Here is a 26,913-nt window from a genome sequence, read left to right as displayed (position 1 = left end):
TAATTACATGAAATGCTGCTAGGTTGCATTGTGAATAAGGGAATCTATAAACTACTTCTCCACTTCAGACTGAATCCCACTGTTTCATTTTTGCACCAAAATAACCAATTGCTCAAAAACTGTGGCATCCGACAAGAATTCCCTTCATTCCCTTGAGGAATAGCTGTTGAACTGACCAGCAGAAAACACAAGTCTCTCTTGTGAGAAGTGACGCAGCTGATTCAGGAACCCAGCAGTTTTTACCAATTTGTATTACTGTATTAAAACCCAACAATTCTGATCATGTTTGACTTTGGTTTGCCTCTTGCTTTGGTTTCAAACGTTTTCTCTTCCTCAGTGCCAACGTCTGTTTCTGCCTACTGACAAATGATCAGCCACACATATCCAGAAATACAGGATTCACGAACTGATGCTTTCATTGTAGTATCACCAGAACCTAGCCTAATGTCTAGCAGATAGAAGTCTCTCAACAAATACTGATGAAGTGAATGAGTAAATGTACGTGCGGTTCCACGGGGAGAGAAAAAAGTGATCATCAACTCTCTCTATGTGGGGGGAGTCCTCCATCTTTACATGCCAAGGGTCCTTTGACAGTCTGTTGAAGCCGACAGACCCCTTCTCAGAATAATGCTTTTACATATATTGTAGGACAGAGCAAACTAATGATATTGAAATACAATGAAGTCAAAATATAAAGAGAAATTGTGACATCATCACAAATGTGCTTCTGCGGCGTAGGCTGGGCTTGCTAAGCCACAGGCATCACTGTAGGGAGATCTGGCTGGGCCAGTTCACTGGCAAAACCACTAGGCGACAGCATCTGTAGATTTCTGTTCTCAGTTCTCAGAGAGGAATCCTCCCAGCTCTTGTCTAGGAAGCCACCGTTCTCAGAAGGAAGGGGAAGCAAGAGGCCACGGCAGTTCCACAGTGTAGTGTGGCAATCCCCAAGCCACCCCCTAGCTTTGACGGTGTCCTCTCCCTCAACCGTGCCCCCTGTCCCTGAATCCACAGTTTTGTCTGTTTAACCTTATCAGTCTTCCATGAGGGTCAGAAAGGCAAGGTTTCCTACGGGGATAGTGTAGATCTGAGATCTGGGGGGTTCCTGTTTCTTATATAGACTTCCAACTAATCCTCTTGTGTCCTGCACTCTTGCTTTGAGCGATGCCTGGTGCCCCCAATTCCTGAGCCTTTCTGGGGGTCAGAGGTGCAAATTAGCCTGCTTTGGGGATTCTCATATTACTGGCTTAGGATTCAGCTGTTTCAGGTGTGCTAAATTGGTTACAACTAGTATTTCTGCTGTCCATCTTCCAGAATCTGGTTGCTGTTTTCCTCTCTCCCTTTTGAGTATATGCCTATTTTACGCCTTTACTTTTACTTGTAGTAGGGTTTAGTGAGGAAACAACCATCAACATATTTCATCTGTCACATTTTTCAAGTTGCCACTAAAATTTTTAACAAAGTTTGAAAAATCAAACTTTGAAGAAAAATCCTCAAAAATTCATCTCATCTTTTTCATAACTATGATTTTTCTATCAAAGATAATCAACATATTGTTATACCCTCAGGTTCACGAAGGCAGAGACCATTTCCCTATTGTCACTGTATTATCCAATATCTAGCACAGTAGAGGTGGTCAATAAATATTTCTTGATAAGTGATTGAATGAATATAGATATAAGAAAAAATTGGGATCCTTTGTTTTCATAATTTTAGTACTTATCTAACTCACCTAGGACTGCTTTGGCAATATTCTAAAAAGCAAACAATCAGAAATAGATACACCTAATTTGGAACCCAGATTACAATAAAGAAGTCCTTTATTACAAAAATTTAATTATGATTCTGTATACTATAACAATAATTTCTTGGATAGAAAGGAACTGGCATTCAAATTACTTAGTTGTCTTGAAAAACTAGCCGTGTAAAAATGTACTTTTTATTACAACTGCTACATAAATAGTATTTAATTACAACTAGTAAATGTACAATTTTAAATGTTATTAAATAAATCTTTAATAATAAACAAATCTTAATAAATGCTGAAAATGCAAAGTCCTTCATATTTAAAATCTGTACATTAGCTATTACACTTTAGTTTGTATGGGCAAAAACCCAGCAAGTTTATTAAAAAATTAGGTCTAGTAGATCCTTGCTATTCTTGTCAAGTGAGTTCAAAGAGCCATCATGACATGTCCTACTTTGTAATTATAATGTAAACTGTATGTGCTTTGTTTTGTAATTCTTTATTGGCTATTATCTAAGCCACAATTTTCCTAAAAGGCCCAAAGCGTTATTTTAAAATTTCAGTTATATTTTATGGAGAAAGTTAAATGCATAATTTTGTTTTGTTTTTAACTGGGGAATTCTGATATATCTGTAAAAGGATTACTGGAATTCTAGCAGGATGGTTCCATGGTAATTTTAAACTAAAAACTTTACAGTTATCCATGTCAAAATATTCCTCTGGGCAAACTTGTACAAAAATCCATAATCTGTTTAGTACTATCCCATTAAACGCTCATTCTATAGCTAATTTTTCATCATTGTTTACATTCTGTTTTACTAACTTCAAATTAAAATATAATACTCACTTCATCAGCCACAAACTCCTTACTCAGACCAAAATCTGTCAGCACCACATGGCCATTAGAATCAAGTAGAATATTCTCAAGCTTAATGTCACGGTATATAATCCCCAACTGTAAAAACAAACAAATATGCATATTAAAATAACAATTTCCAAAAAATAAATTAGGAAAGTCTTTCTTATCTACCTTAAAAACAAACCAAAAAAAGGCATTCTCCTGCTCAGGGTGCTATGACGGCTCTTAGTCACAGGTCAGAGCAAATCTAAATTCTTCCATCTCAGGGTTTATCTGCTGGGTTCCCTCTGCAACCATGTCTTCATGCTCCATATAATGAGGGTACACTCCTGTCGGACTAGCTTCTGTTGGGTCTACTTTGACTACTGCTTCTTCCTGGGTTACTGTTCTTGATGGATTTCATCCTCACTCCAGATGATCTTCAAGTGCTTTCTTAGCCAATTCATGTCCATCACTTCTAATGGCTTCAGAAGGCTTTCCTGAGTAACCACTTCCCATACTGGTCATTTCTTTGTTTTTATTCCTATAGCATCTATATTTACATTGTACTTACCTAAAAGTAATTGATATTTTCTAGGTACTTCCTGCTTTTCTTGATATAACCATATCCAAACTCTGTTTTTTCACTTTTTATGCATTTACCTAGTATCTAGCACAGTGTCATATGTCAAATAGGTAATTAATAAGGCTTGTTGAATAATACGCTCCTAAACACGAAGGTTGAAGATCACAGGTTAATTTTAGTTGATCTTTAGTTCTAAATAAGCAACGTAAATCAATTAGATATTTAAATATCCTTCTATTTTGTTTTGTATGTAAGTTTTATAGTAAAACACTTCAGCTCTATAACATAAATGAATCTACCCAAGTTATATAAGAAGTACTTGATATGCATGAATTCCACGTTTCATGTTTTGTCAGCCCGAATTAAATGTTTTTAAACTTAGAAACATTGCTTTCCTCAACACTAAGTATATGAAAAATAAGATTCTTGATACTTTCTTAAAATTGAAACAAAAAATTACACAAGGAAAAACACTAGGCAATTTTCTTCCAAGAATCTCAGTGGGTTTTTTTTTCATATTTTAAAACATTATTATATATTGTAAATGCACAGTCTGTTAAACAGACATTTGACTTGAAGCCTTACAAGCACCTAACAACCAGTATGACTTTTTTAAACAGCCTCTTTGGAAAAGATTTTAAGAATAAGTCATTTACTACCTGCTTTACCTCATCACTTCCAAGTAAACTCCCCGTTTTTGTCTCTTCCTGAGAAACTCAGTGTTAGTAGCTATATCAAGATTATCATTATTAGCTTTGTGTTATATCTCTTTGTATTTATCTTTTTAGGTAGTCAGAATAAGAGAAATATAGCTAAGATCTAATCTGTTATATTCTTTCCCTCTATATCAATTACATTTATATCTTGTACTCATCATGTTCTCTACCTCTGTGTTTCTGATTACCCTGTTTTAATAATAATGAATGTTCATGAATTTTCCCTTTAAGAAACAGAATTAACAGTTTTCATACTAACTAAAAACTGAATTTACTAGCTTACCTGTCAGAGCTTTGTATTTTGTTTGTGTTTACTCTGGTATTTATGGTGATTTCCACCATCGTTTTTATATTATAAAAATTACATCTGATTCCCCTAAGCATAAAACAAAGCTTATCAGCCTATTCCCTGGCCCAATTTGGCTCAAGTATAAAAATGTCCTAACTACTTTATACCCCACAAAAATAACCATAGGCAGAAAGCTCATCCCCACACCACCAGTTCTATCAGAAGGAATACAGATGCCTGTTCCTATCACTTCAGTTCAGCCCCCACCTTACACTCCCCTTCCTTTCACTCCATGGCACTGCCGCCCTGCGCCCCAGAGCCTTCTCTACTTCCCTCCTGTTCTTAGACGTTTTTTCATTCACTCTCCTTAGAATTCCTATTCGGAACCCTGTCTCCCTCTACCTGCCCAGGTGTGTTCCTGTTCTGGGCTAGATCTACCCATTTCTTGATCCCTTCCTTCTTATATCTTCTCATCATCTTTTCTCACAGCCTCTCCCACTCGTCTCCTCCATCCTGCAGTTCTAATCTTCCTGCCCCTTTAAAGATTTCATCCTTCTTCCTTGCCTTTTTCCTTCATTTCTCTCCCTTCTTTTTTATGCTCCATAATCAGCACTTCAATCTTTTTTTTATCTGTAATCTAGTGTAGCATCTGAATATATAACAAAGAAAAGCAGCGGCTTTATGATGTACCTGTATCATCCGAATTTAGCGACTTGAGTCATCCTCCTATGGTCTCACACAACTTTGATAAAAAGTATGCTAGTACTTTCTATTTCTTGGAAATACACACAAGCCTAGTCTACATAATGACTGTTTGCTTCTATAGTAATGCTTCCTCATTAAAAAATATTTTGAGTCAAAATTTCTTGGATCAAGACTAATAGTATCTGAAATCATATTTTTTAAAAGTTTAAACCGATTTTATAGAGTTCAAACAGCATCACATACATATATGAATTCCATTGAAAAAGTTGAGTAACTGAGTTCATGCCACATGAAGGCAACGGAGCAGGAGGGAGGGAGGGGGAGCAAGAGAAGACCTTAGGGGTGAACCAAATGGAAAAGAAAACGGCCTGGAGGGGTGGGATAGGGAGGGTGGGAGGGAGGGAGACGCAAGAGGGAAGAGATATGGGAACATATGTATATGTGTAACTGATTCACTTTGTTATAAAGCAGAAACTAACACACCTTTGTAAAGCAATTATACTCCAATAAAGATGTAAAAAAAAAAAAAAAAAAGAAAAGAAAGCGAGAGTGGGAGAGGGGGATAGCTGGGTAGCATAGGTAAGTGCTTCTTTCAAATATTCCAGGCTAATTGGGAAACATACTCCGAAGATGCACAGGCAGAGTCTGCAATGGAGTAAGTCACAATTAAGGAAATACACATTATGACTTGTGGGTTCATCTTAAAGGTTATTTTAAGAATGAAAATACTTTATTCTAATGATACTTTGTAATAAGCATCAGAATTTTTCATGAACAAAACCAAAAAAATGCTCAGGTTCTACCTTTTTAATCTGCATCCCAGGAGCTATAAAAGGAAAGTAGACTTTTACAAAGGGAACAATAAAATTGAAAAAATTGGTAATGGTCTATGAGTGTGCTTCCACAATCTCCACGAAGACAATGACATGTAAACGCATTAGCTCTTTTAGCTCCATCATTACCTCAGTTACTAGATTTTTTAAAAAAGGAAATCCCAAAGGTTAAGGTCTCTTACCTTGTGGAGATGTTCGAGGGCAAGCACGATCTCTCCAACATAGATCTGCACCTCGTGCTCTGTGAAACGCTCTCTTTGAGAAAGATGAGTAAAAAGTTCTCCACCATTTATATAATCTAAAAATGAAATATATTTTTTCTGTCTTTGACTTGTATTCATAAACTAAAGGAAATATTTCCTTTTAACCACTTTGGATTAACCATAAGGCATTGATTTTAATACATTATTTTTGTACAATTCTTCGTATATAGTTTCATATAGAATATATTACTAAATTCATATAAATACAGTTTCATAAGTTAATGACTACCCTAAACCACAATCAAATGAATTTGCATAGAGTATTACTATTAAAACTATTACATGAAATCTGCATATATTTAAATAATTTTCCCAAATCCAGCATATCAGAAACCTCTGCCATCACCATACACTTCTTAACTTGCTGTAGAGTACCAAAACATCAACCACTATAATAACTAAAATAAAAAATGAAAAAAACAAAACTCCCAGCCTTTCCTTTGTAGTAGTGGCCAGTCACTATTTTTAAGCAGATTCCCTATTTTCCAGAATTGTCTATGGAGAGCCCTTCTAAAAATGCGTATTAGGTAGCAGGTAGCCTTCTTATGGCTCCACATAACTCAAAAGTAAAAGTAGCACAACATGGCTGAATCAAAACACTGAAACTAAATGATTCCCATTTGCCTTTCAATTTGCCCATTTTATCTCAAGAGGAATAATGAAATAAGAGAGAAAAAAGCTACAGTGAGACATAAATTAGGAGCTGAATAAGCCACAACTGTGTTCATAATAGGCTCTAAGAAGACATTTATTGATAAACTGGTAATAGTTTTATCAGAAACTAACCATTACTATCTTACACAACATTTGTGTGTGAGAAACAATGTACACCTAGAAAACAGTCACAGATATAGATTAAAGCTTTTCTCCTAAAACAAATCTGAAAAGCATGTATCCCAAGTATATTCATTTGTCAAGTTTACCACAATTTGATAAAAGACCAAAGCAAAATCTTCATTAACTCACATATTTTTATCTTGCCCGTTTAACTTCAAATTCCAAACAGCTGATGCAACAGAATGAAAGAACTCTAAAAGCTGGTTGTTTTGCAATGTATTTTACAAAGCACATGCCAGCAAAAAGCACTGCCCTTTTAAGACTTTTGTATTTTGCCAAGAGGTTTTAATTATATCTTAACACAAAGCTAATTATTAAAAAGGTGTAAAGGAACACAGCATTCCTGCAAACTAACAGTGAATTTTTTCTACCTTTAAGTAGTTACTTATTTAAATCTAATACTGATGTTTACACATATGGTTTCCATAGTTAGTCATGGTTAGTCAGAAATAGGCATTCAGAGGTCAGATGACCAACTGACAAACTCCTACACACCCTTGAATGTCCTACTTTATTATCTCATCTTCAATAACCACTCCAGCAGAGTTGATCACTTCCTTTTATGTTACCCCCGTGTTTAAAAACTTATACCATTGCAATTATCTTGCTGCACTGAAAATGTCTATTTGCATACTTCCTTTCTCTGCTAAACTCTGAGCTTTTTAAAGTCACGATCAATGTATTCATCTTAAAAAAAAAATCACTCTGAAACTCAAAGGAAAGTGAGTTGCAAAAAAAACCCAAAAAAACCCAATGTACTCCTGTCTTTGAGGCAACTTGATATAATCCAAAGAACCTGGGCTTTATAATCAATAAACCTGAACTAGACAATGGCTCCACTGTGTCCTGTCTTGAGCAAATAAAGTCTCTCTCAGTGTCAGTTCTTTATCTATAAAATGGGAATCAGAACTACTATAGATTATTGTTTCTTGGAACATAGAAAGTGTTTTATTTGCATTTACTGGGGAGACTAAGAAAAATTAACTACAAATCTAAGAAGACAAACTTAAAACAACATCAAGTCACCTACTTCCTACTTGTAGAACAGACCAACAGCCCAAGGTGAAGACCTGACATTCACAAAATAAATATGCTTTATTTGTAGGTACAGGGTTGCACACTTTATAAGCTGAACAGCCAACTCTATCCAGTGGTCCAAGCTGTCAACATTGGTAAGGTAGATACATAGGCTGCCAAAGGACTGTAACAGCAGGAGTTGCGACACCTGGAGTGGTGTTACAGGGTAAGCGCTATCAATAGCAGGGATATGAGGTTAGTGGGCATCTCTGTAAGATAAGTACCTAGTACCCTCAGTTGTTATAATTCTAGTCGTTTTGTTTGGTATGTAGTGGTATCTCGTTATGGTTTTAATTTGCATTTTCCTGAATAATAATGATATTTAGTATCTTTCCATGCCTTATCAGACATTTCTATATCTTCTTTTGTGAAACATCTATTAAGGGATTTTTCTTTTTTGCCCCTTTTGGTTTTTTCTTTTTTATTCGAAATATAGTTCACATACCATGAATTTCACCAATTTGAAGTGTAAAATTCAATGGTTTTTAGTATATTCAGAGTTGTGCAGCCATCACCACATTCAATTTTAAAATATTTTCACACACTCCCTCCTCAGAAATCCCAATTTATCTGTTTCTCCTTTAGTTGCTTGTGCTTTTTTTAAAAAATTTATTTACTTATTCATTTATTTATATTTTGGCTGAGTTGGGTCTTCATTGCTGTGCACAGGCTTTCTCTAGTTGTGATGAGCAGGGCCTACTCTTCATTGCGGTGCACGGGCTTCTCATTGTGGTGGCTTCTCTTGTTGCGGAACACAGGTTCTAAGTGTGCAGGCTTCAGTACTTGTGGCTCGTGGGCTCTAGAGCGCAGGCTCAGTAGTTGTGGCGCATGGGCTTAGTTGCGTGCGGCATGTGGGATCTTGCCGGACCAGGGCTCGAACCCGTGTCCCCTACATTGGCAGATTCTTAACCACTGCGTCACCAGGGAAGCCCAGTTGCTTGTGCTTTTGATGTCACATTTAAGAAATCACTGCCAAAACCAAGGTCACAAAAATTTACCCCTATGTTTTCTTCTAAGAGATTTATAGGTTTAGTTCTTACTTTTCATCTTTGATCCATTTTGAGTTAAGTTTTTTGTATGTTGTGAGTTATGGGCCCAATTTCATACTTTTGTATATGGTTATCCAGCTGTTCCAGCACCATTAGTTAAAAAGACTGTTCTTTCCTCATTGGCACCCTTGTCAAAAAATCAATTGACAGTAAATGTGAGGGTTTATTTCTGGACTCTCAATGCTAATCTATTATCTATATGTCTATCTTTATTCCAGTGCCACACTTCTTGATTATTGTAGCTTTGTAGTAAGTTTTAAAAGTGTGAGTCTTCCAACTTAATTCTTCCTTTTCAAAATTGTTTTAGGTATTCTAAAGTTCCTTGATTTTTCCATACAATTTTAGGATGACTTTGTCAATTTCCATAAAAAAATAAGCTGGGATTTTGAGAGAGGTTTGTTAAATCTATAGATCATTTTGGGGAGTATTGCCACCTTAGTAATATAAAGACTTTCAATCCATAAACATAGAATCTTTTACCATCATGAAGTATCCCTTTTTATCTCTAGTATACGTTTTTGTTAAGTATATTTTGTCTGATATTAGTATAGTCACTCCTTCTTTCTTGTGGTTGCCATTTGCATGATTTATCTTTTCCTATCCTTTTTCTTTTTAACCTGTTTGTACCTTTGAATATACAGTGTATCTCCTGTAAAAAGTATATAGTTGCATCTTTCCCCATCTGACAATCTCTGTCTTTTGATTGTACTGATTAATCCATTCACATTTAATGTTATTACTGATATAGTTGGACTTATTATATTACTTTTTTGTTTTCTACATATTTCATATCTTTATTTGTTCCTCTATTCCTCTTTACTTCTTTCTTTTTCATTAAGTAAATATTTTCTAGTGTAACATTTTAATTTCTTTAATGAATTTCACTTTTTTTAGTTATTTTCTTAGTGGTTGCTCTATGGCTTACCATACACACATTGTCACAAACAGTTTCAGATTTATACCAACTTAATTCCAGTGATATACAGAAACATTTCTTCTACACAGCTCTATTCTTTCTTCCTCCCTTTTGAGCTATTATTGTTATACATAGTATAACTATATATGTTACAAACCCAACAATACATTATAATTATTATCTTATATAGTTTTATGTCTTTCAAAGAGGCTGAAAGAAAAGAGAGCAAGTACATATTTAGAGTTTGTCATATTAGCCTTCCTATTTACCATTTTTGGTTCTCTTTATTTTTTCTTGTGGCCCCTGGAGCTGGATAGCACAGAGGTTTCTGGCCATTGTAAGGATTTCAGATTTTACTCTGAATGAAATAAGAAGCCTCTGGAAGGTTGAGTACAACAGTGGTATGGTACGACTTCCATTTTAACAGGATCAATGACTCTGGCTGCTGTGTTGAGAACTTTCAAGAGGGAAAGTAGGGAGATCACTTGCAGTAAACAAGGAGAGATGATGGAGCTTAGGAGAAAGGTGACAGCTTGGTGGTGGTAAGGATCCAGCCCTACCTGAGCACATGAAGAGATGGAATTGGTGTTACCTGAGATGGAGAAGGCTGCAGGAAGGACAAATTTGGAAGGGATGATCCAGAGTTCACCTTTGGAAATGAGGAATGCACAGTGTCTAACAAATAGTAAAAGCTCAATAAATGGTAGTTATCATCATCACCATCACCATCTTGAATTATTTATTCTAAGACTGTTAAAAGGTACAAAAGAGCCCTTCTGGAATCCTTTTAGGAAAAGGAAGATAAATTTCTTATGGCCAGTTAGATCATTAAGAGGAGGTTGCATATAAATTCCTTGAAATTATGCACAATTTTTTCAAGTATATGTAAGCATATGTGCATTCTACTGAGAAGAGAGGGTCCACAGCTTTTATCAGATTTTCCAAGGAGTTACAAGCCAAAAAAGTTTTCAGAACATCACTCAAAAGACAGCATTAAAATTTTGAATGGAAAAGTGCCTGTGAAGTTTATTTACAAACCAATGAATGCGGACTGCCAGCACATGGGAAACATCTGAGAGTAGCGTCTTACAGCTCGCCAGCACCATAAACTTCATCATCACAGCGCACGCACCCAGCGCCATTTCTCCTGAGCATTTAGATCACTTCTCCCTGACTTCTGGCCTTGCTTGGCATAGCTGTCCTGGAGCTTACTGTATTTAGAACTGGACTAGTGAGGTTCAGAGCTTTAAAAAGTGAAATGGAGCATGAAGTTTTCATTGTTAACAAGATCTCTGCCTACGGAGGATGTGCTGAACTGCATTTCTGGTCTCTTTGCACCTCTGTCTTCACCCAGAGAGCTAGCAACTCTGTTAGGGGAAGGTTAGGGCTCGGCCTTGAAACTAAAAACAACTTAGCCAGGCAGTGACATAACAAATAAAACAAAATTCAGAAAAGACTACAGGGATATTATTCAATTTGAGTTGAATTATTGATATAAAATGTTTACTCCCTTGAAAGAGAACACTGGAATCAAGAATGCAGGCAGATTCTGGGATGGAGTTAGAGGTGGCACGAATATGGTCAAAGACATCAATGAAAACCCAGATCATTACTAACATCTAGAAGAAGAGTCTTCTCAGCTTTATAACACATGGAACATCAACTTTCCCCTACCCACTATCCCATCCCTTTCCCACTGGGCATAAATTACATTTCTCCATAAAAAGACTTATTTAAAAGTTCAGATGGAATAAAGCACGTGAGTGGAAACTGTCTACTACTACAATTATTTATAAGATCTACTCTGCCTGGTGGGCCTTGGTCCATGCCAACTCATCTACCCTGAATACTTCCCTGTCAAAATTATGGATTCATTAGAATTCTAGAAATTAGATTTCTCAGGTCTCTGCCAATTTCTTTCTCAACAAACTGCAAGCATGAGGGGGTTTTTTTAAGCCAATGCCAACGGTTTTTATTCTCTTCATGATAAGAAATAGCATGAGAGTATCCAGTGTTTATTGATATTCTTGAGGCTTTTTGCCTCTGTGGACATACAACAAAAATGGACTAAGCGGTGTTGCTCAGTTTACACTCCTGGCTACTGCTGTTTGTGTAGAAGCAGCATCTTAGTAACCCAGGTTAGTCACGGTAAGTGGGAAAGGGCTCCTGGCAGATAAGAACTAAGCGATGTAAGACAGGGTTTTGGCTGCCTTCCTTTAAAATCTGTATCTCATCACAGCTCACTGCTTTTAAGACTAGACAAAGAAATAACAACTAGAGATATTGGGCACTTTCTATGTGTCTGTTCTATTTGGATATGATAACAAATTTGATCCTCATAAACAATGCTACGAAGTTGGTGCTATTAAAATAATAGTATAATCCCCAGAGAAAACAGGTAATCTCTAGAAAATAGTGAAACCCAGAGAGGTTAAAAAAATTATCCAGAGTTGCAGATCTGTTAAGTGAGAGAAGAAGGATTATGAACATGGGCAGTCTGACTCTAAAACAGTGATTTTTTAAAATGCTATATAGGTTGCCCTTTTTCCCCTCCTGGTATGGTTTTTACTATCATTTATCAGAAGCAGCCCCACTGAGCAACTGGTATTGCTAATTACTGTCAGAAAACCTGTCTTAAAATCGACTATCCTGTCCTTCAAATATCTGAAAGGCTTAGAGCCAATAATTCTATATATTTGGTCATAAAGTTGATCTATTTTACACGCTTTTTTTAATCAAGTTTTGGAGGGCTCATCAGAATGTCACAGTACTCAGAAGGAGACATTCTTAGGGGGCTGTACTAAGATTTCTTTTTAATGTTCACAGTAAAGAATGAGTCTCTATCTTTTTTTTTTTTTTTTTTTTGGTACGCGGGCCTCTCACTGCTGTGGCCTCTCCCGTTGCAGAGCACAGGCTCCGGACGCGCAGGCCCAGCAGCCATGGCTTACGGGCCCAGCCGCTCCGCGGCATGTGGGATCCTCCCGAACCGGGGCACGAACTCGTGTCCCCTGCATCGGCAGGCGGACTCTCAACCACTGCACCACCAGGGAAGCCCGTGTCTCCATCTTTTTTGAGAATGTGCCAACCTAAGATTATTGCTGACATATTTCTGACATAGAACTTAAGAAAGTCAATTTATATCTTGTAGGAGAGGGCCCAGGGCTGTTTTCTCCAAAAAAGTACTTGGCCTTGCCCTGCAATTCTCATCTTAACCCACCTGCCTGTTAAAGCAGATGGCTCTGAATTTGACCACAAAGAGCTACATTCTAGGTTCTTGTCAGAGAGTAGAACCTCAAATTGCCTGCAGTCCAAATCTCATATGTTCAGTTGTGAGAAATAATACATACAGGACAATAAATGTAACCTTTACATCTTTCTCATTATTTACTATAATGACTTCAGACAAAGCCACAAACTTGGATAACACTGTTTTGGAAAAATTATACTCTAATCTTGTTCCATAGGCTTACATTATAAGGGATAGTGGCATAAAACTTGGAATTATATCCTTAGTCAAGGAAGGCTGGTGAAAATTGTCCATTGTATCTGGGACCTATTTAAAAAGCTTTTCCTAGATCATAATGCCTTACCTATGGGTTTTGTTTTTGTTTTTTTTAATATCTTGATACAATTCCAAACATACAAAAAGTATTTGCAAGAACAGCACAAGTAATCCCCATATAACCAGTATGCAAATTCACCAATTGTTTATATTTTGCTTCATTGGCTTTAGTATTCTCTGTGTAATTCCCCTGAGCCAACTGAGAATAAGTTGGAGACATCAAGCTCCGATGTCTTTCCGTGTGCAAATACTAAAAAAAGAATGCCCTTTCATATAACCACAGTAGAATTATCAATATCAGAAACTTTATGATAAAAATACTGTTATCTAATCTGTACTCTCTATTCAAAGTTTGTCATTTGCCCCACTAATGCTCTTTGTAGCTACTTTTCCCCGGCCAAGGATCTGGTTTATGATCACATATGCATTGGATATCATGGCTGTTTAGACTCTGACCCTAAGTCACAACATACGTACATATTAATTTTATTAATTGCTGCCCATGTTTACAGGTACCTTCCTCCAAAAGGTCATTTATATTCCGCACTAAGAGTGAATGGATGCCTTAGAAAACAACATTCTCACCAACTCCTGATATTCTCATTATCTTTAATTTCTACCGATTTGATAGGCATTTCAAATGGGACACAGAAATTTTGAAGGTGCAGAATAAAGAAGAGGGGGAGAAACTCTGAGAGTTTGCAGCCGCCGGACTTGATAGGTTTTCAGTGGCAGTAGGACCAGTGGGCACCTCAGACAGGGAAGATGACGTTGCTACGGCTGCAGGGCTGAGAAGTAGTAAGAGGTTAGCAAGTCACATGCCACTCAGGAGAGGGGAGTAAAATGTCTGCTAACCTCTGTGAAATTCTGTCGAGACTATCAGCGTGAATTTCAGGCCAGACCCAGCTGACACAGTTTGGAGACATATGAGGGAAGCTTAGAAAGCTGGTACTGGAAAAAAAGTTTAGAGGGTAATCAAAGCAACTGCCATGTCAGGCGAGGAGGAAGGTTAACAGGGCAAGTGGTTCTCGTGTGCCAGACCAGGCAGATGCCAGGCCAGTAAAGAGGCACGTGGAACCCAAAGATGGTGCAGGGAAAGGGGCAGGAAAGACTCAAGGGAAGGCAGGGTCAATGAGGACTGAAGAACAGGCCCAGGGAGTGTGAGGAAGGAGAAAAAGAGAAGATCACGGTCAAAGAAGAAACCTGATTAGAGGTCTTAGACGTGCGACTGGTTTTAGTGACAAGGCCCAATGTGTGGCTAGGCTTATGAATGGCTACAGTGAAGTAAAGGTTAAAACATCACAAGTCAAGGTGGCTTGGCATGGTGTTGGCATCGTTATCAATACGGCTGCTAAAATTGTGGAAGGGGATGGAAGGAAACTGGAGGAAAGGGAAGCTAGGCCTGAATAAGTCACTGGAAAAGGCAAGCACGTGTCCCAGGAGTCAGTTAAGTACAGGATTGAGGTTAGGGAGTTGGAAAAAAGCGCCTTCACAAATGAAGCTCTGGTGGGAAATGACTTTTAAATGACGTTTAACTACCATTACTTTGTTGAGCCTAAGAGTAGGATGGAATGATGGGACCTATCCAGCAGCCCCTCTGTAAAAGGGCTGCTGCGTAAGTACCATCCTCCAAGGACAGGAGGTTTTACTTAAGATAAATAAGGCACACTCGGTTAAGATTTAGGGTGCTTGTGCACACGGGGTTATCCACCGAGCACAACGGAAGGGGTGAGAAGAGGAAGATAAGGGAAAGAATGAGGTTTAAGCAGGGGAAGAATAATGTTAAAATTCCTAAAGACATTTTTTAAAAAAACCTCCAAAGCTTCTAAAATAGGAGACACAAAGTTAAGCTTTATAGAGAGTGTAGTCCACAGATAGATTCATACTTCTCTAACGACATGTTTTACCTTTTAGTCTAAAAGCTTATTGAAATGTATGCTGTCAGAAAGCAAAGTTGAAATCTGGCACCAATAAGGCAGATGAAAGTCCCAGAGCAATTTTCTCTCTGCCAGGCACAGGGTCTGACACTAGCAAATATAAAGCACCCACTAATATCAGTTGCATGAATTGAACAAATATGCAATACTCTGCTTACTGGCTGCTGTAGCCATATAGGAGAACTAGGGCACGTTTTTCATCTCAAGTTTATTAACAGTAAAAGTAGAAAGAAATCGTTAAATATTATAATAGCTAAAAACTGCAATTCAGATAGACCAATGGGCAGCAAAAGAGAAGGGGAAAAGGAAAAGGAAACGGGTAATAACATAGCAAGAACACATTTCCTGATGAACATCTCTCTTAGATTCTGATCTCTTCCCCTCCTAGAAACGTTCGGAATAAGTCTTAAGATTCATTCTGTTCATAACTGAAGAAGCGAAGGAGACCATCAATAGTACACCTTTGTGACAATAATTATAAATGAACAAGTGAATAAATATGATATGTTCTCAGGAGCTGTGAGGCACATTTCATCAATGTGACTCTTACGAAAAGACATTTATCAACTTAAAATTATACTGAGATTTATTTACAGTCCGTACAATGGAATACCTCATATGATGCTTGTATAGACTACCGGTTCCTTGATTAAACTAAAAGGAACTTCCTATATGCAAAAGATTATATCTCAATTCATTTGTAGTTGCTAAATGATCTTCTTTATATGTAGAATGGCTTATACTCTATATCCATAAAATAGGAATATAAATAATTCCAACTCACACATAAGATTGTCATGGTGATTAAATGAGCTATTGAGAGTTAAACTTGGGCCAAACATGCAGAAAGCATTTATTGAAAACTGACTACTGACTACTGTTATTATTTGCAGACATCAGTTACAATTTATAGAACTGAAAAATAATGACATGTTTAATTATAATGATTTTAAAATAAAATTCATATTTATGGTGTCCTGACTTACCTATTCTCTCAATGTAAGCATAACTTCAAAGCTTATAAATGTTTAATATATATTTCTACAAAGTACTACAGGGTCTAATTAGTTTTAGTCGGTATTAAGCAAAAGAGAAATTTTCTTAAATAACTGATATCTTAGTGCAATCCTCATATTTTAAAATTGCAGAGATATCTGGTTTTTATTCAAATGCAAATAAATTGCTTTTCAAGGTTTTTATGTGACAGTAGCTGGAGTGCCAGATGAAGCACTCTGATGTTGTGTTTCTAAGAAGCATAAAAATAACACAGAAATCACACAAATAATGTGAAACTTCAAAGTCACAAAATCTCTCCCACTTTAAAACACGACCATCCTCCCTAAATCCCGTATGTCCCATCTTCTCTTCTCTTCTTCCTTTCAAGGCAAAAGTTCTTTAAAGACTGCTCTACATGTCTGACCTGACTCTCCTTACTTACTCTCCGTTCACTTCCTACTGCTGCTGTAACAAATTACTACAGATTTGGTGGCTTAAAACAAGACAAGTTTATTATTTTATGTCGTAGATTAGAAGTCTGGTGTGGGTGTCACTGGGCGAAAATCAAGGTGTCAGCAGAGCTGCACTGATTCTGGAAGTTTTAGGGGAAAGTCTGTTTCCTGCCTTTTCCAGCTTCAAGAGGCTTCCCACATTCCTTGGCTCATGGCCTCTTCCTCCATCGTCTAAGCCAGCAGTGGCAGCTGAGTCACTTCCCACACTGCCTCACTCTAACCTCTTCTGTAGGCATATCTCCATCTGACTCTCCTCTTCTGCCTTCCTCTTCCACTTTTATGGGCCCCCCCCCCAGGGAATCCAGGATGATCTCCCTATTTTAAGGCCAGCTGACTAACAACTTTAATTCTATCTGCAACCTTAATTCCCTTAATTTGTTTGTCATGTAACCCAACATGCTCACAAGTCCTGAGGATGAGAATGTCAGCATTCTTGGGTGGCTGTTATTCTGCCTACCACAGCCTCTATTCACTCCTAAACACAGGGCTGTTCCACTTCCACCCCCATAACACCAGTATAGTCTAAGGTTTAAAAGAACCTCATGTTACTAAAGTAAATGGATACTTTGCAGTCCTCATGTTTCTTGACTTCTCAGCACTTTGCAAAGTGCTGCACTTTGCAAAGCAAGAGAAAGAATATTTCAGGAAGAGCACAGCACAAGAATCATCCCTGTGGGTCCAGCCCAAAATGAGTCTCCCCCCGGTGGTTGTGTTAAAGCCACTTAATTTGGGGTAGTTTATTATGCAGAAAAGGCTAATGGTTACACTAGTAACTTGTAGATCATGCTTGTAACCAAGTGACTTGCTCAAGATCACACAGTTATTAATTGATGAAGCTGGAATTTAAATCCAAGTTCATTTGACTCTCAAATCTAAAGGCCCTGCATGGCCCACCTTTACTACACTATATTCACATTTATCTTCCTGTCTTTAGGCTATCACAGACGCTGGGTGAAGCCTTGTGTCTGTAATGTTCATCCCTATTCCCTCCTGTTGCTCCTCTAACTTCCTATTTTTCCTCTTAAGTTACACTTTAAATGTCACTTCTCTGGACGGTCTTCCCTAATAACCCAGAATAGACTTAGGTCTTTTCACTAGTAACCTCTGCATTTCCTTCCAGCTACTTATTTCAAGGGTTATTCCTTAATTGTGTACTAATTTGTTTAATGTCTATTCCCCTTTTAGATTATAAGGCCCGGAGGACAAGAATCTTGTCTAGGTTGTTTGCTACTCTTATCCAAGCACCTGGCACATAGCAAACAGGCAAGGATTTGTAGCATGAATGAAGAGTTCTACAACTGACAATATCTTGATGCAGTTCACTTGTTGTATCAAAGGGTCAATATCCCAAGAGTCCTCCAAGAAACTACACAATGAACTTGAAGAATCTGAAGCCATATATTATCCCTTAGATGAGCCATCATTTATTCCTCTCCTTTCAAGTTCTGCAAGACTCCTGTGTTTCTAAGTGGTTCAGTATTAGGCCCATGGACTGTGGGAAAAAGGCTTCACCAAAAGTTTGGCTGAAGTTCATGTCTAGAGAAGTAACAAGTTAGAATGCTCAAGACGTCTACCAATGTGCAATTTATTCTAGTACTCTGACACATTAATATGTCCTTTAGAAAATAATTTAAAATTGCACTGTTAAAATGCCAGATTCTTTTTTGTTCCCTTTTGAAAAAAGTCCTTTTACTCTATTTTACTAGAATGACATTAATTTAGGTCAAACTTTTTTCATATTAGGGATGTAATTTATGTCTCATGTCAATGACACTTAATTGACACAGATACTTAACAACAGCAAGTCGATTTTGTTTTGTTGTTGTAAGGTTGCCCCACCCTCAATAACATTTCTTCTTGGATATAGGATAGCATATGTGTGCGTGTGTGTCTGTCTCTTTGTCTCTCTGTGTGTATAGGAAGATGGGTGGAAACTGGAGGAGAGAGAAGTAGCCTTTGAACTAGTAAATTTATTTTCTTAAACAATGAATTAACTTTAAGAACTTGAACTGAACATCTCCACAAAATTTCCAGGATTCTAGCAACTCCCTAAGACAAAACTTTTAATATAGTTCTGACAATATCTCATGGGGCTATCATTAATGATACTGTATTATGAAAGCTGCTAAGAGAGTAGATCTTAAAAGTTCTCATCACAAGAAAAAAAATGTAACTATGTGAGGTGAAGGATGTTAACTTATTGCAGTGATCATTTCACAATACATACATATATCAAATCATTATGTTGGGTACCTTAAACTAATATAATGTTACATGTCAATTATATCTCAATAAGACTAGAAAAAATGTACCTCATGGGATTAACATTATGGCAAACAGCATCTGCTTTCAATCAAAATTATTACTTTTAAAGTACATATTCTTTAATTTACATTTCAAAACAAAAAAAATTAGGTGTTCAAAGTCACCTGTAAGTATTTGCAACAATTTTTTCTATTCACACCATTAACATCACTGTTAAGAAGCCATGCTACTAGAGCATTAAGAACACGGAAAGAATTCACTTTGTCAAGAAGAAACATACATTGTTAGTTGGTAGAGGACAGTTTCGGCTGCTCAAGACCTCTACACATTTGACTTGACTTAATGTTGAACCCAGAAACCTCTCTACTGTTTGTAGTTTATGTGCTTCTATTCACAGATGGAGAAACTGAAATCCACTGGAGATACTGAGTTCCATAAGCCTTAGAGTATTACTGAGAACGACAGAAACCTCCTGATAGCTCTGTTTTCCACTGAGGATGCAAAAGGATAACCATGTAAGGATCTGGCCAGCTTTTTAGGCTATGTCTTGTTCATGCAATCTCACGGAAATCTGCTGGTAGGAGAGGAAGTAGCCGAGTTAACTGACAGAAAGAAGGGCTAAAACCTACATCTCCTACTTTCAAAGAAAGAGTCTCTGTTCCACTTTCACTCTCCAAACACCTACTTCTATCTAGTAATGTTCTGATTGACATCTCATCCTCTAGTCTTTTGATCTCAAATTCTCTTTAGAACCTCTCTGTTTCATATTTCTTCTTACAGTGTCAGCTTCCAAAGAGCTAACTGCCATTATCCCATATTTCCCCCATTTTTCAGTACCCACCCATCCCCAACCATGCCCTGTTCCTTGGTCTTATTTTTTTTTTCCTACAAAATTTTCTGTTCCTTTGGAGACACTTCGTGTACATCAATCCCACACATTCTGGTCCTCACTTCCACCTACTCTTCCTCCTCCAGACCACCTAAATCGTGCTTGATTGCTCCCTGTCTGGTGTCTCAAGTGCAGTCTTAATGTGATGGACCACACATACCTGAAGGTAATTTCTTTTTAATGTCATGCCAGAGTCATCTCACTTTTTCTTCTGGTTTTAGCTCAACATTCGAATGGCACCTCTTGCGAATGCATTCCAGGGCATCAAAATCATTACAAAGTTCTGACAAAGACATATCTATTTATCAGTGCTGTGAATTAGTCATATTTACTTCAAAGTGAGGAAGCTCCTTCAGTCACTGTCTGTTTTGCTCTACGCTGTACAATGCAATGGATCATGGACGATTCTAACTGTTACCATCTCAGCAAGTATCCTCACCCCTGCAATTTTTGAGATGAAATTAATACTCGAAAGTGAAACTTTAATGTCTTAAATACCTTTTAGCTCATGTTGAAAGATGACTCATGATGACAGAATGATCTACAAGGCAGGGGTGGCATTCATTATTGAGAATGCTCCTTGGCATCACCTTTATAAATACCTTTGTGATTTGCTTCTTTAGTGTCTTGTGAATTCTGATTAATCTAACAGTTTACACAGTCATAGATCAGCTGGTGTTTTGACAAAATTACTACTAACAGACATCAGAGAACACCAAAAGAAAAATTGTTTTTTATAGATTATTTTCTACATAGCATTCCTTCCCACTGACAGTTGAAATGAATACGAATTTTAAGAGCGAGAGAGAGAATAGATGAAAATATTTTTATATTTCTTGCTGTAAGCATGCAGAGAGAGGTACAGAAAAAGTGATAAAAAGAGGTATGGTCTCCATGTTATAAGATTTGGAAAGGCTAAAACAATATAAAGGAGAAAACCCATCAAATCTATATGATGCCATTAGATATAATTAAAACAAAGCCTAAAAAGATATTAATAATGTAGAATTAAAAGAAAAAAACATAGATGTGACTTATAACAGATCAATTTACTTCAGGGGTCAACAAATTACAGTCCAGAGACAAAATCTAGTCCACTGCCGCTGACCCCTGATTTAGAGGATAGCAGAAACAACACAAATGGGTGCAAGGCAATTACACCTAAACAAAGAATACTGTGGGAAACAATCATCCATACTCAGTGCTGAGAGAAATGCTTTGTTCCGTATGTGACAAATGTCAAAGGTAGGCATCTGTCAAAGTAATACCAACACGACAATGATCTTATTATGTGGAGAAGCCTGTGTTAAGGAAGCAGTTTATACCAAAGGAGCAGCCTGGTGAAGAAATCCCCAGTGAGCCACGAATCCTGGTAGCAGCATGATGGCAGCCTAGACCTGAATCTCCAAGTCTGCTCCCGAAGCATCTTAAAGAAGAGCAAGAATGACTGTAAACCTCCACAACCTACTCCTTCAGCAAAACTTAGAGCCTAAGAAAACCCATACCCACCAAACAGCACGCGGTGAGCAGGGTGAGAAAGAACAGGGCAGGACACAAGCACTCACAGGAAGGTAGGAAAATGCAGTAAGACAGCAAGAGATAAATGAATGTACAAAAATTAACAGCTCTCCACTAGAAGATATGGTTGGAAAGAAGACCCTACTAACAACATCAACAGATGATTGAATATCTAAGACTAACTTAAGAAATGTGGGTAGGAGGAAAATGATAAAAAACCTCCTGAAGGTCTCAGAGGAAGAGTTCAACATATGAGAAGACATACCATGTTCTTAAACAGGAAAAACCCAAATCATAAAAATGTCAATTCTCCCTACATTTTTTAAAAAATATAAAACAGTTGCACTAAAAACCCCTAACAAGTTTCTCCCCCCAAAACCAGGCAATTTGATTCTAAAGTTCATGTTGAAAATAATCCAACATGATGGGCCCCCAAAAGCTCTGAAAAATAAGAGAAATGAAAGATAAAAGGGGTCTAGCCTGGCCAGGTATTAAAACATATTGTAAAACTTTGATAAACTAAAACAGTATGGTAATGGCATATGGTTCAACCAAACAAACAGGTCTGTCAGTCAGTAAGCAGACCTGAACATATATGAGAATTTAAAATATGAAAAAGGCAGCACCTCAAGTCAGTGTAAACTTGGACTTTTTACTCCATGGTGTTGGGAGGAGTAAACATCCATGTAGATGTTCTCCATGCAAAAAAACCCATCCAATTACTGAAAAACACATCAGTGAACTCCTTTATAACCACAGGAGTTGAGGAGATCTTTCTAACTATGACTTAAAATCCATAAGCCGGGGCCTCCCTGGTGGCGCAAGTGGTTGAGAGTCCGCCTGCCGATGCAGGGGATACGGGTTCGTGCCCCGGTCTGGGAGGATCCCATATGCCGCGGAGCGGCTGGGCCCGTGAGCCATGGCCGCTGAGCCTGCGCGTCCGGAGCCTGTGCTCCGCAACGGGGGAGGCCACAACAGTGAGAGGCCCGCATACCGCAAAAAAAAAAAAAAAAAAAAAAAAATCCATAAGCCATAAAGATAGTTTTAAAATAAATTCTACTATACATAAATTTAAAAATTTTACATGGTATAAACATCATAAAGTCAGGACAAATGGAAAATAGAAATATTTACTATGTGTATTACAAATGTTTAACCTCCCAAAGAGCTCCTAGAAAATTGAGAAGAAAAAATGGGCCAAGGGTACAAACAGACAATTCTCAGAAAAAGACAAATGACCCCCTTAAACATATGAAAAGATGTTCAACCTCACTTAAAAAAATGCAGATTAACTCTACACTGAGACACCACCTCATCTATGAGACAGGCAAATATCCAGAAGCTTGAGAATATGCTCTGTGGAGAAACAGATACTCTAATACAATGCTGGTGGGAGTGTAAAATGGTACAACCCCTATGAAAAAGTATATGCAAAATTACAGATGGCAAAAATATACATCGAGCAATCTCCTTCCAGGAATCAAGCCTACAGTTTTTCCCTAGGCAAGTGGGAAATAACATGTACAAGTTGTACCCTGAATCATCAAAATAAAAGACTGGAAACAACCCAAGGATCCAGTCCTAGAGAACTGGTTAAGTATGCTATGGAATGGAATGTAATACGATGCAGGGATAAAAAAGAATGGGAAAGATCTTTATGAACTGATACAGAGTAAATGCTAGGATACACTGTTAAGTGAAAAAAAGGAAGGTCAGAATAGTATCAATACCTAGAGCAGGCTACTTCTGGTTATGACTGAAGATAGCTGATCATCAGGGACCCTGAAACACAGCACCATTTGAGATTGCTCTTTAACTTCTAACTTTGAATATTGACAATTAAAGGGACTGCGTCTTGCCTTTCCATTAGAAACTGCATCTCAGGGAAACCAAAACATTACAGTGGATGAGAGAAAACCATACTCTTCAGAAGAATGACAACAAATAAATATAGAAGAAATGACAGATTTAGAAAAATCACCATTTTGCAACTCATGATGAAACAGTTGATTTAAACAAGGAATTATGAAGTGTTAAATGTTAAAACCATAAAGTGTCACAACATCACAGAGATTATTTTCACTTTTAAGGAAAAAAACATAACTCCATTATAAATGGATCAGACTGTCATCTCTGTAATTGCCTTAGCATTACTAACAACCAGTTAATAGGTTCCTCTTGATATGATATAATATGAAATATGCAACATCACCTATGGTGTGTTCTAGCTAAAATATTTAATGTCAATCTGTAAAGACTTTAGCTCTAATTTCCCAAATACTGGAATTTAACAGAGGAATAACCTAAAGATACGACAAGATATTTTTTCAGACCAATAAACCAAGGATATAAAAAAGGGAATGTTCCAGATTAAGAGACTTCAAGGACATAACAACCAAGTGAGTGTTCCTGGTTTGGACAAATCAGCTGTAAAGGATATTATGGGACAATGAGTGAAATGTCACTCATTGTGTGGTAGAACTTGTGTGGTAGATGGCCACAAATTCTTTGCAGTCGCCTCATTAAGAAGTGAAGTCTATCGAGGGTGTGGAGAAAAGAGAACCCTTGGCACTGTTGGTGGGAATGTAAACTGGTGCAGCCCCTATGGAAAACAGTATGGAGCTTCCTCAAAAAATTAAAAATACAGCAACCATATAATCCAGAAATTCCACTCCTGGGCATTTATCTGAAGAAAACAAAAATACTAACTTGAAAAAATATATGCATCCCCAGGTTCACTGCAGCATTATTTATAATAGGCAAAATATGGAAACAACCTAAGTGTCCATTAATGAGTGAATGACTGAATAAAGAAAATGCTGTGTGTGTGCATGTGTGTATTTCTATATATATGTAAAATGGAATATCATTCAGCCATAAAGAAGAATGAAATCTTGCCATTTACGACACTATGGATGAACCTTGAGGGCATTATGCTAAGTGAGATAAGTCAGACAGAGAAAGACAAATACCATATGATCTCACTTTATGTGGAATCTAAAACAAAGAAACAAACAAATCAAGCTCATAGCTAGAGAATTGACTGGTGGCTGACAGAGGTGAGGGGTTGGGGGGGGATAGGCAAAATGGGTGCAGGGAGCCAAAAGGTATAAACTTCTATCTCTAAAATAAATAAGTTATCGGGATGTAATGTACAGCATGGCGACTACAGTTAATACTACTGGATTGCATATGTGAGAGGCCCTAAGAGAGTAAACCTTCAAAGTTCTCATCACAACCAAAAAAGTTCTGTAACTGTGTGTGATGGACGTTAATGAGACTTACTGTGGGGATCATTCTGCAATATATACAGGTATCAATTCATTACGTTGTTCACCTGAAACTAATATAATGTTGTACATACATTATATTTCAATTAAGAAAATCTTAGGGGCTTCCCTGGTGGTGCAGTGGTTAAGAATCCGCCTGCCAATGCAGGGGACACAGGTTCGAGCCCTGGTCTGGGAAGATCCCACATGCTGCGGAGCAACTAAGCCCGTGTGCCACAACTACTGAGCCTGCGCTCTAGAGCCCACAAGGCACAACTACTGAGTCTGTGTGCCACAACTACTGAAGACCGCATGCCTAGAGCCCACGCACCACAACTACTGAAGCCTGCGCACCACAACTACTGAGCCTGTGCACCACAACTACTGAAGCCCGCATGCCTAGAGCCCATGCTCTGCAACAAGAGAAGCCACCGTAATGAGAAGCCAGTGCACCACAATGAAGAGGGGCCCCTGCTCACTGCAACTAGAGAAAGCCTGTGTGCAGCAACGAAGACCCAACGCAGCCAAAAATAAATAAATTCATTTTTTAAAAAAATCTTTAAAAAAAAGAGAAAAGAAGTGAAGTCTTTTTCCCTACTCACTAAATCTGGGTTGGTCTTGTGTTAGAAGTAAGGCTCATAGGGGCTTTAGGCAGGACCTGTTAGGCTGAGCCCTGGCTCGCGAGCTTCCAGGGGAACAGCACAGGTTAATGTGTCTCTATAGAGCTCATGAAGTCGGTTTAATTCATGCATGAACATGAGTTCAGTTTTCATACACCTTTTTTAGAGACACAAGCCATTGTGCATAATTGAGCCAAATCCTTCAGTTCTTGTGTTTAGAAAGGTAATCAGTGTGTGTTTTCTCCTCTTAATCTAGTGTGTGCAGTTACACATCTGTCTGTGGATAAACTCATAATGTTCACTGCTTAGCATCTCCTATGAACTGATTTCCAGGGAGGAAAACCAAAAGGGAAACCTCCAATTCCTCTCCTTTCAGCAGATGTGGGGGAGATGGCTGGAGGCTATGGGCTCAACTGTGAAGTTCAGCTGTGTGTGGCGAATTGTTAGCAGTCATGTTCTGTTTTTTTTCTTTTTTTTTTGCTGTACGCGGGCTTCTCACTGTTGCGGCCTCTCCCATCGCGGAGCACAGGCTCCGGACGTGCAGGCTCAGCGGCCATGGCTCACGGGCCCAGCCGCTCCGCAGCATGTGGGATCTTCCCGGACCAGGGCATGAACTCGTGTCCCCTGCATCGGCAGGCGGACTCTCAACCACTGTGCCACCAGGGAAGCCCAGCAGTCACGTTCTGACTTGATGTGAGGAGGTTCCACAACCAGCCCTCTGTGGGGACAAGTGACTTGTGAGATTAACCCTGGGAGGCAGGTGGGTCAGCGTGGAGAACGAGAGAGGTCCTGCCTGGCTGGGGAAGAGGAATCGGTGGTACCAGGAAAGCAGTGGCAGCCCTCCTCCCCTTCCACCTTGAGGAGGAGGTGACAGGAAGTTGCCCCCTTACCTGAGCTCCAGCTCAGGTGGACTTGCTTTGGGGCCTCTGACACAGCAGCTGGAGCCCTGCCTCTCCACTGCTAAGTGGAATCTGGAATCTCTCATCTACCTCTTAGTCAATCAGTTTCTACATGTGAGAAGCAAGCCTGTGGGCCAGTGTCCTCATACATGCTGTGGCCTTAAAAAATAATTCAGAGGTTCCGTAGAAAACCAGTCCTAGGGTATCTACAATTGGTAGTTTCTACTGGTATTGCGTACCTGGATTTTGATCAGTTAGCCTTAATTACACCTTGGCATAATCATTTCTGGTGACAAAATCATAAAGTTCTATCAGGGCACCTGTGTCAGTGGTGCTATGCTGGTCAAAATTTGAAACTTTTTTTTTTTTTTTTTTTTTTTGCAGTATGTGGACCTCTCACTGTTGTGGCCTCTCCCATTGTGGAGCACAGGCTCCGGACGTGCAGGCTCAGTGGCCATGGCTCATGGGCCCAGCCACTCCACGGCATGTGGGATCTTCCCAGACTGGGGCACGAACCCGTGTCCCCTGCATTGGCAGGCAGACTCTCAACCACTGCGCCACCAGGGAAGCCCCAAAATTTGAGACTTTGAAAT

At 38.3% G+C, this 26,913-nt stretch overlaps 1 protein-coding gene across 2 annotated transcripts in view; it reads right to left on the bottom strand.

Moving 5' to 3' along the window:
• The window catches only part of RPS6KA5 (ribosomal protein S6 kinase A5), a 191,371-nt gene that overhangs the window by 68,697 nt on the left and 95,761 nt on the right, over positions 1 to 26,913 (bottom strand). For both annotated transcript variants that reach the window (XM_060095727.1, XM_060095728.1), the window contains exons 4-5: positions 5,894 to 6,009; positions 2,592 to 2,699 (exon numbers count right to left, since the gene is read on the bottom strand). In XM_060095727.1, coding sequence (XP_059951710.1) covers positions 2,592 to 2,699; positions 5,894 to 6,009 — 224 coding nt within the window. The remainder of the gene's footprint in view (positions 1 to 2,591; positions 2,700 to 5,893; positions 6,010 to 26,913) is intronic.

Source organism: Mesoplodon densirostris, chromosome 4, assembly GCF_025265405.1.
Source record: "Mesoplodon densirostris isolate mMesDen1 chromosome 4, mMesDen1 primary haplotype, whole genome shotgun sequence".
NCBI classification, from domain to species: Eukaryota; Metazoa; Chordata; class Mammalia; order Artiodactyla; family Ziphiidae; genus Mesoplodon; species Mesoplodon densirostris.
The sequence above is the reverse complement of the archived record's forward strand: the minus strand, read 5'-3'. Positions and strand labels throughout refer to the sequence as shown.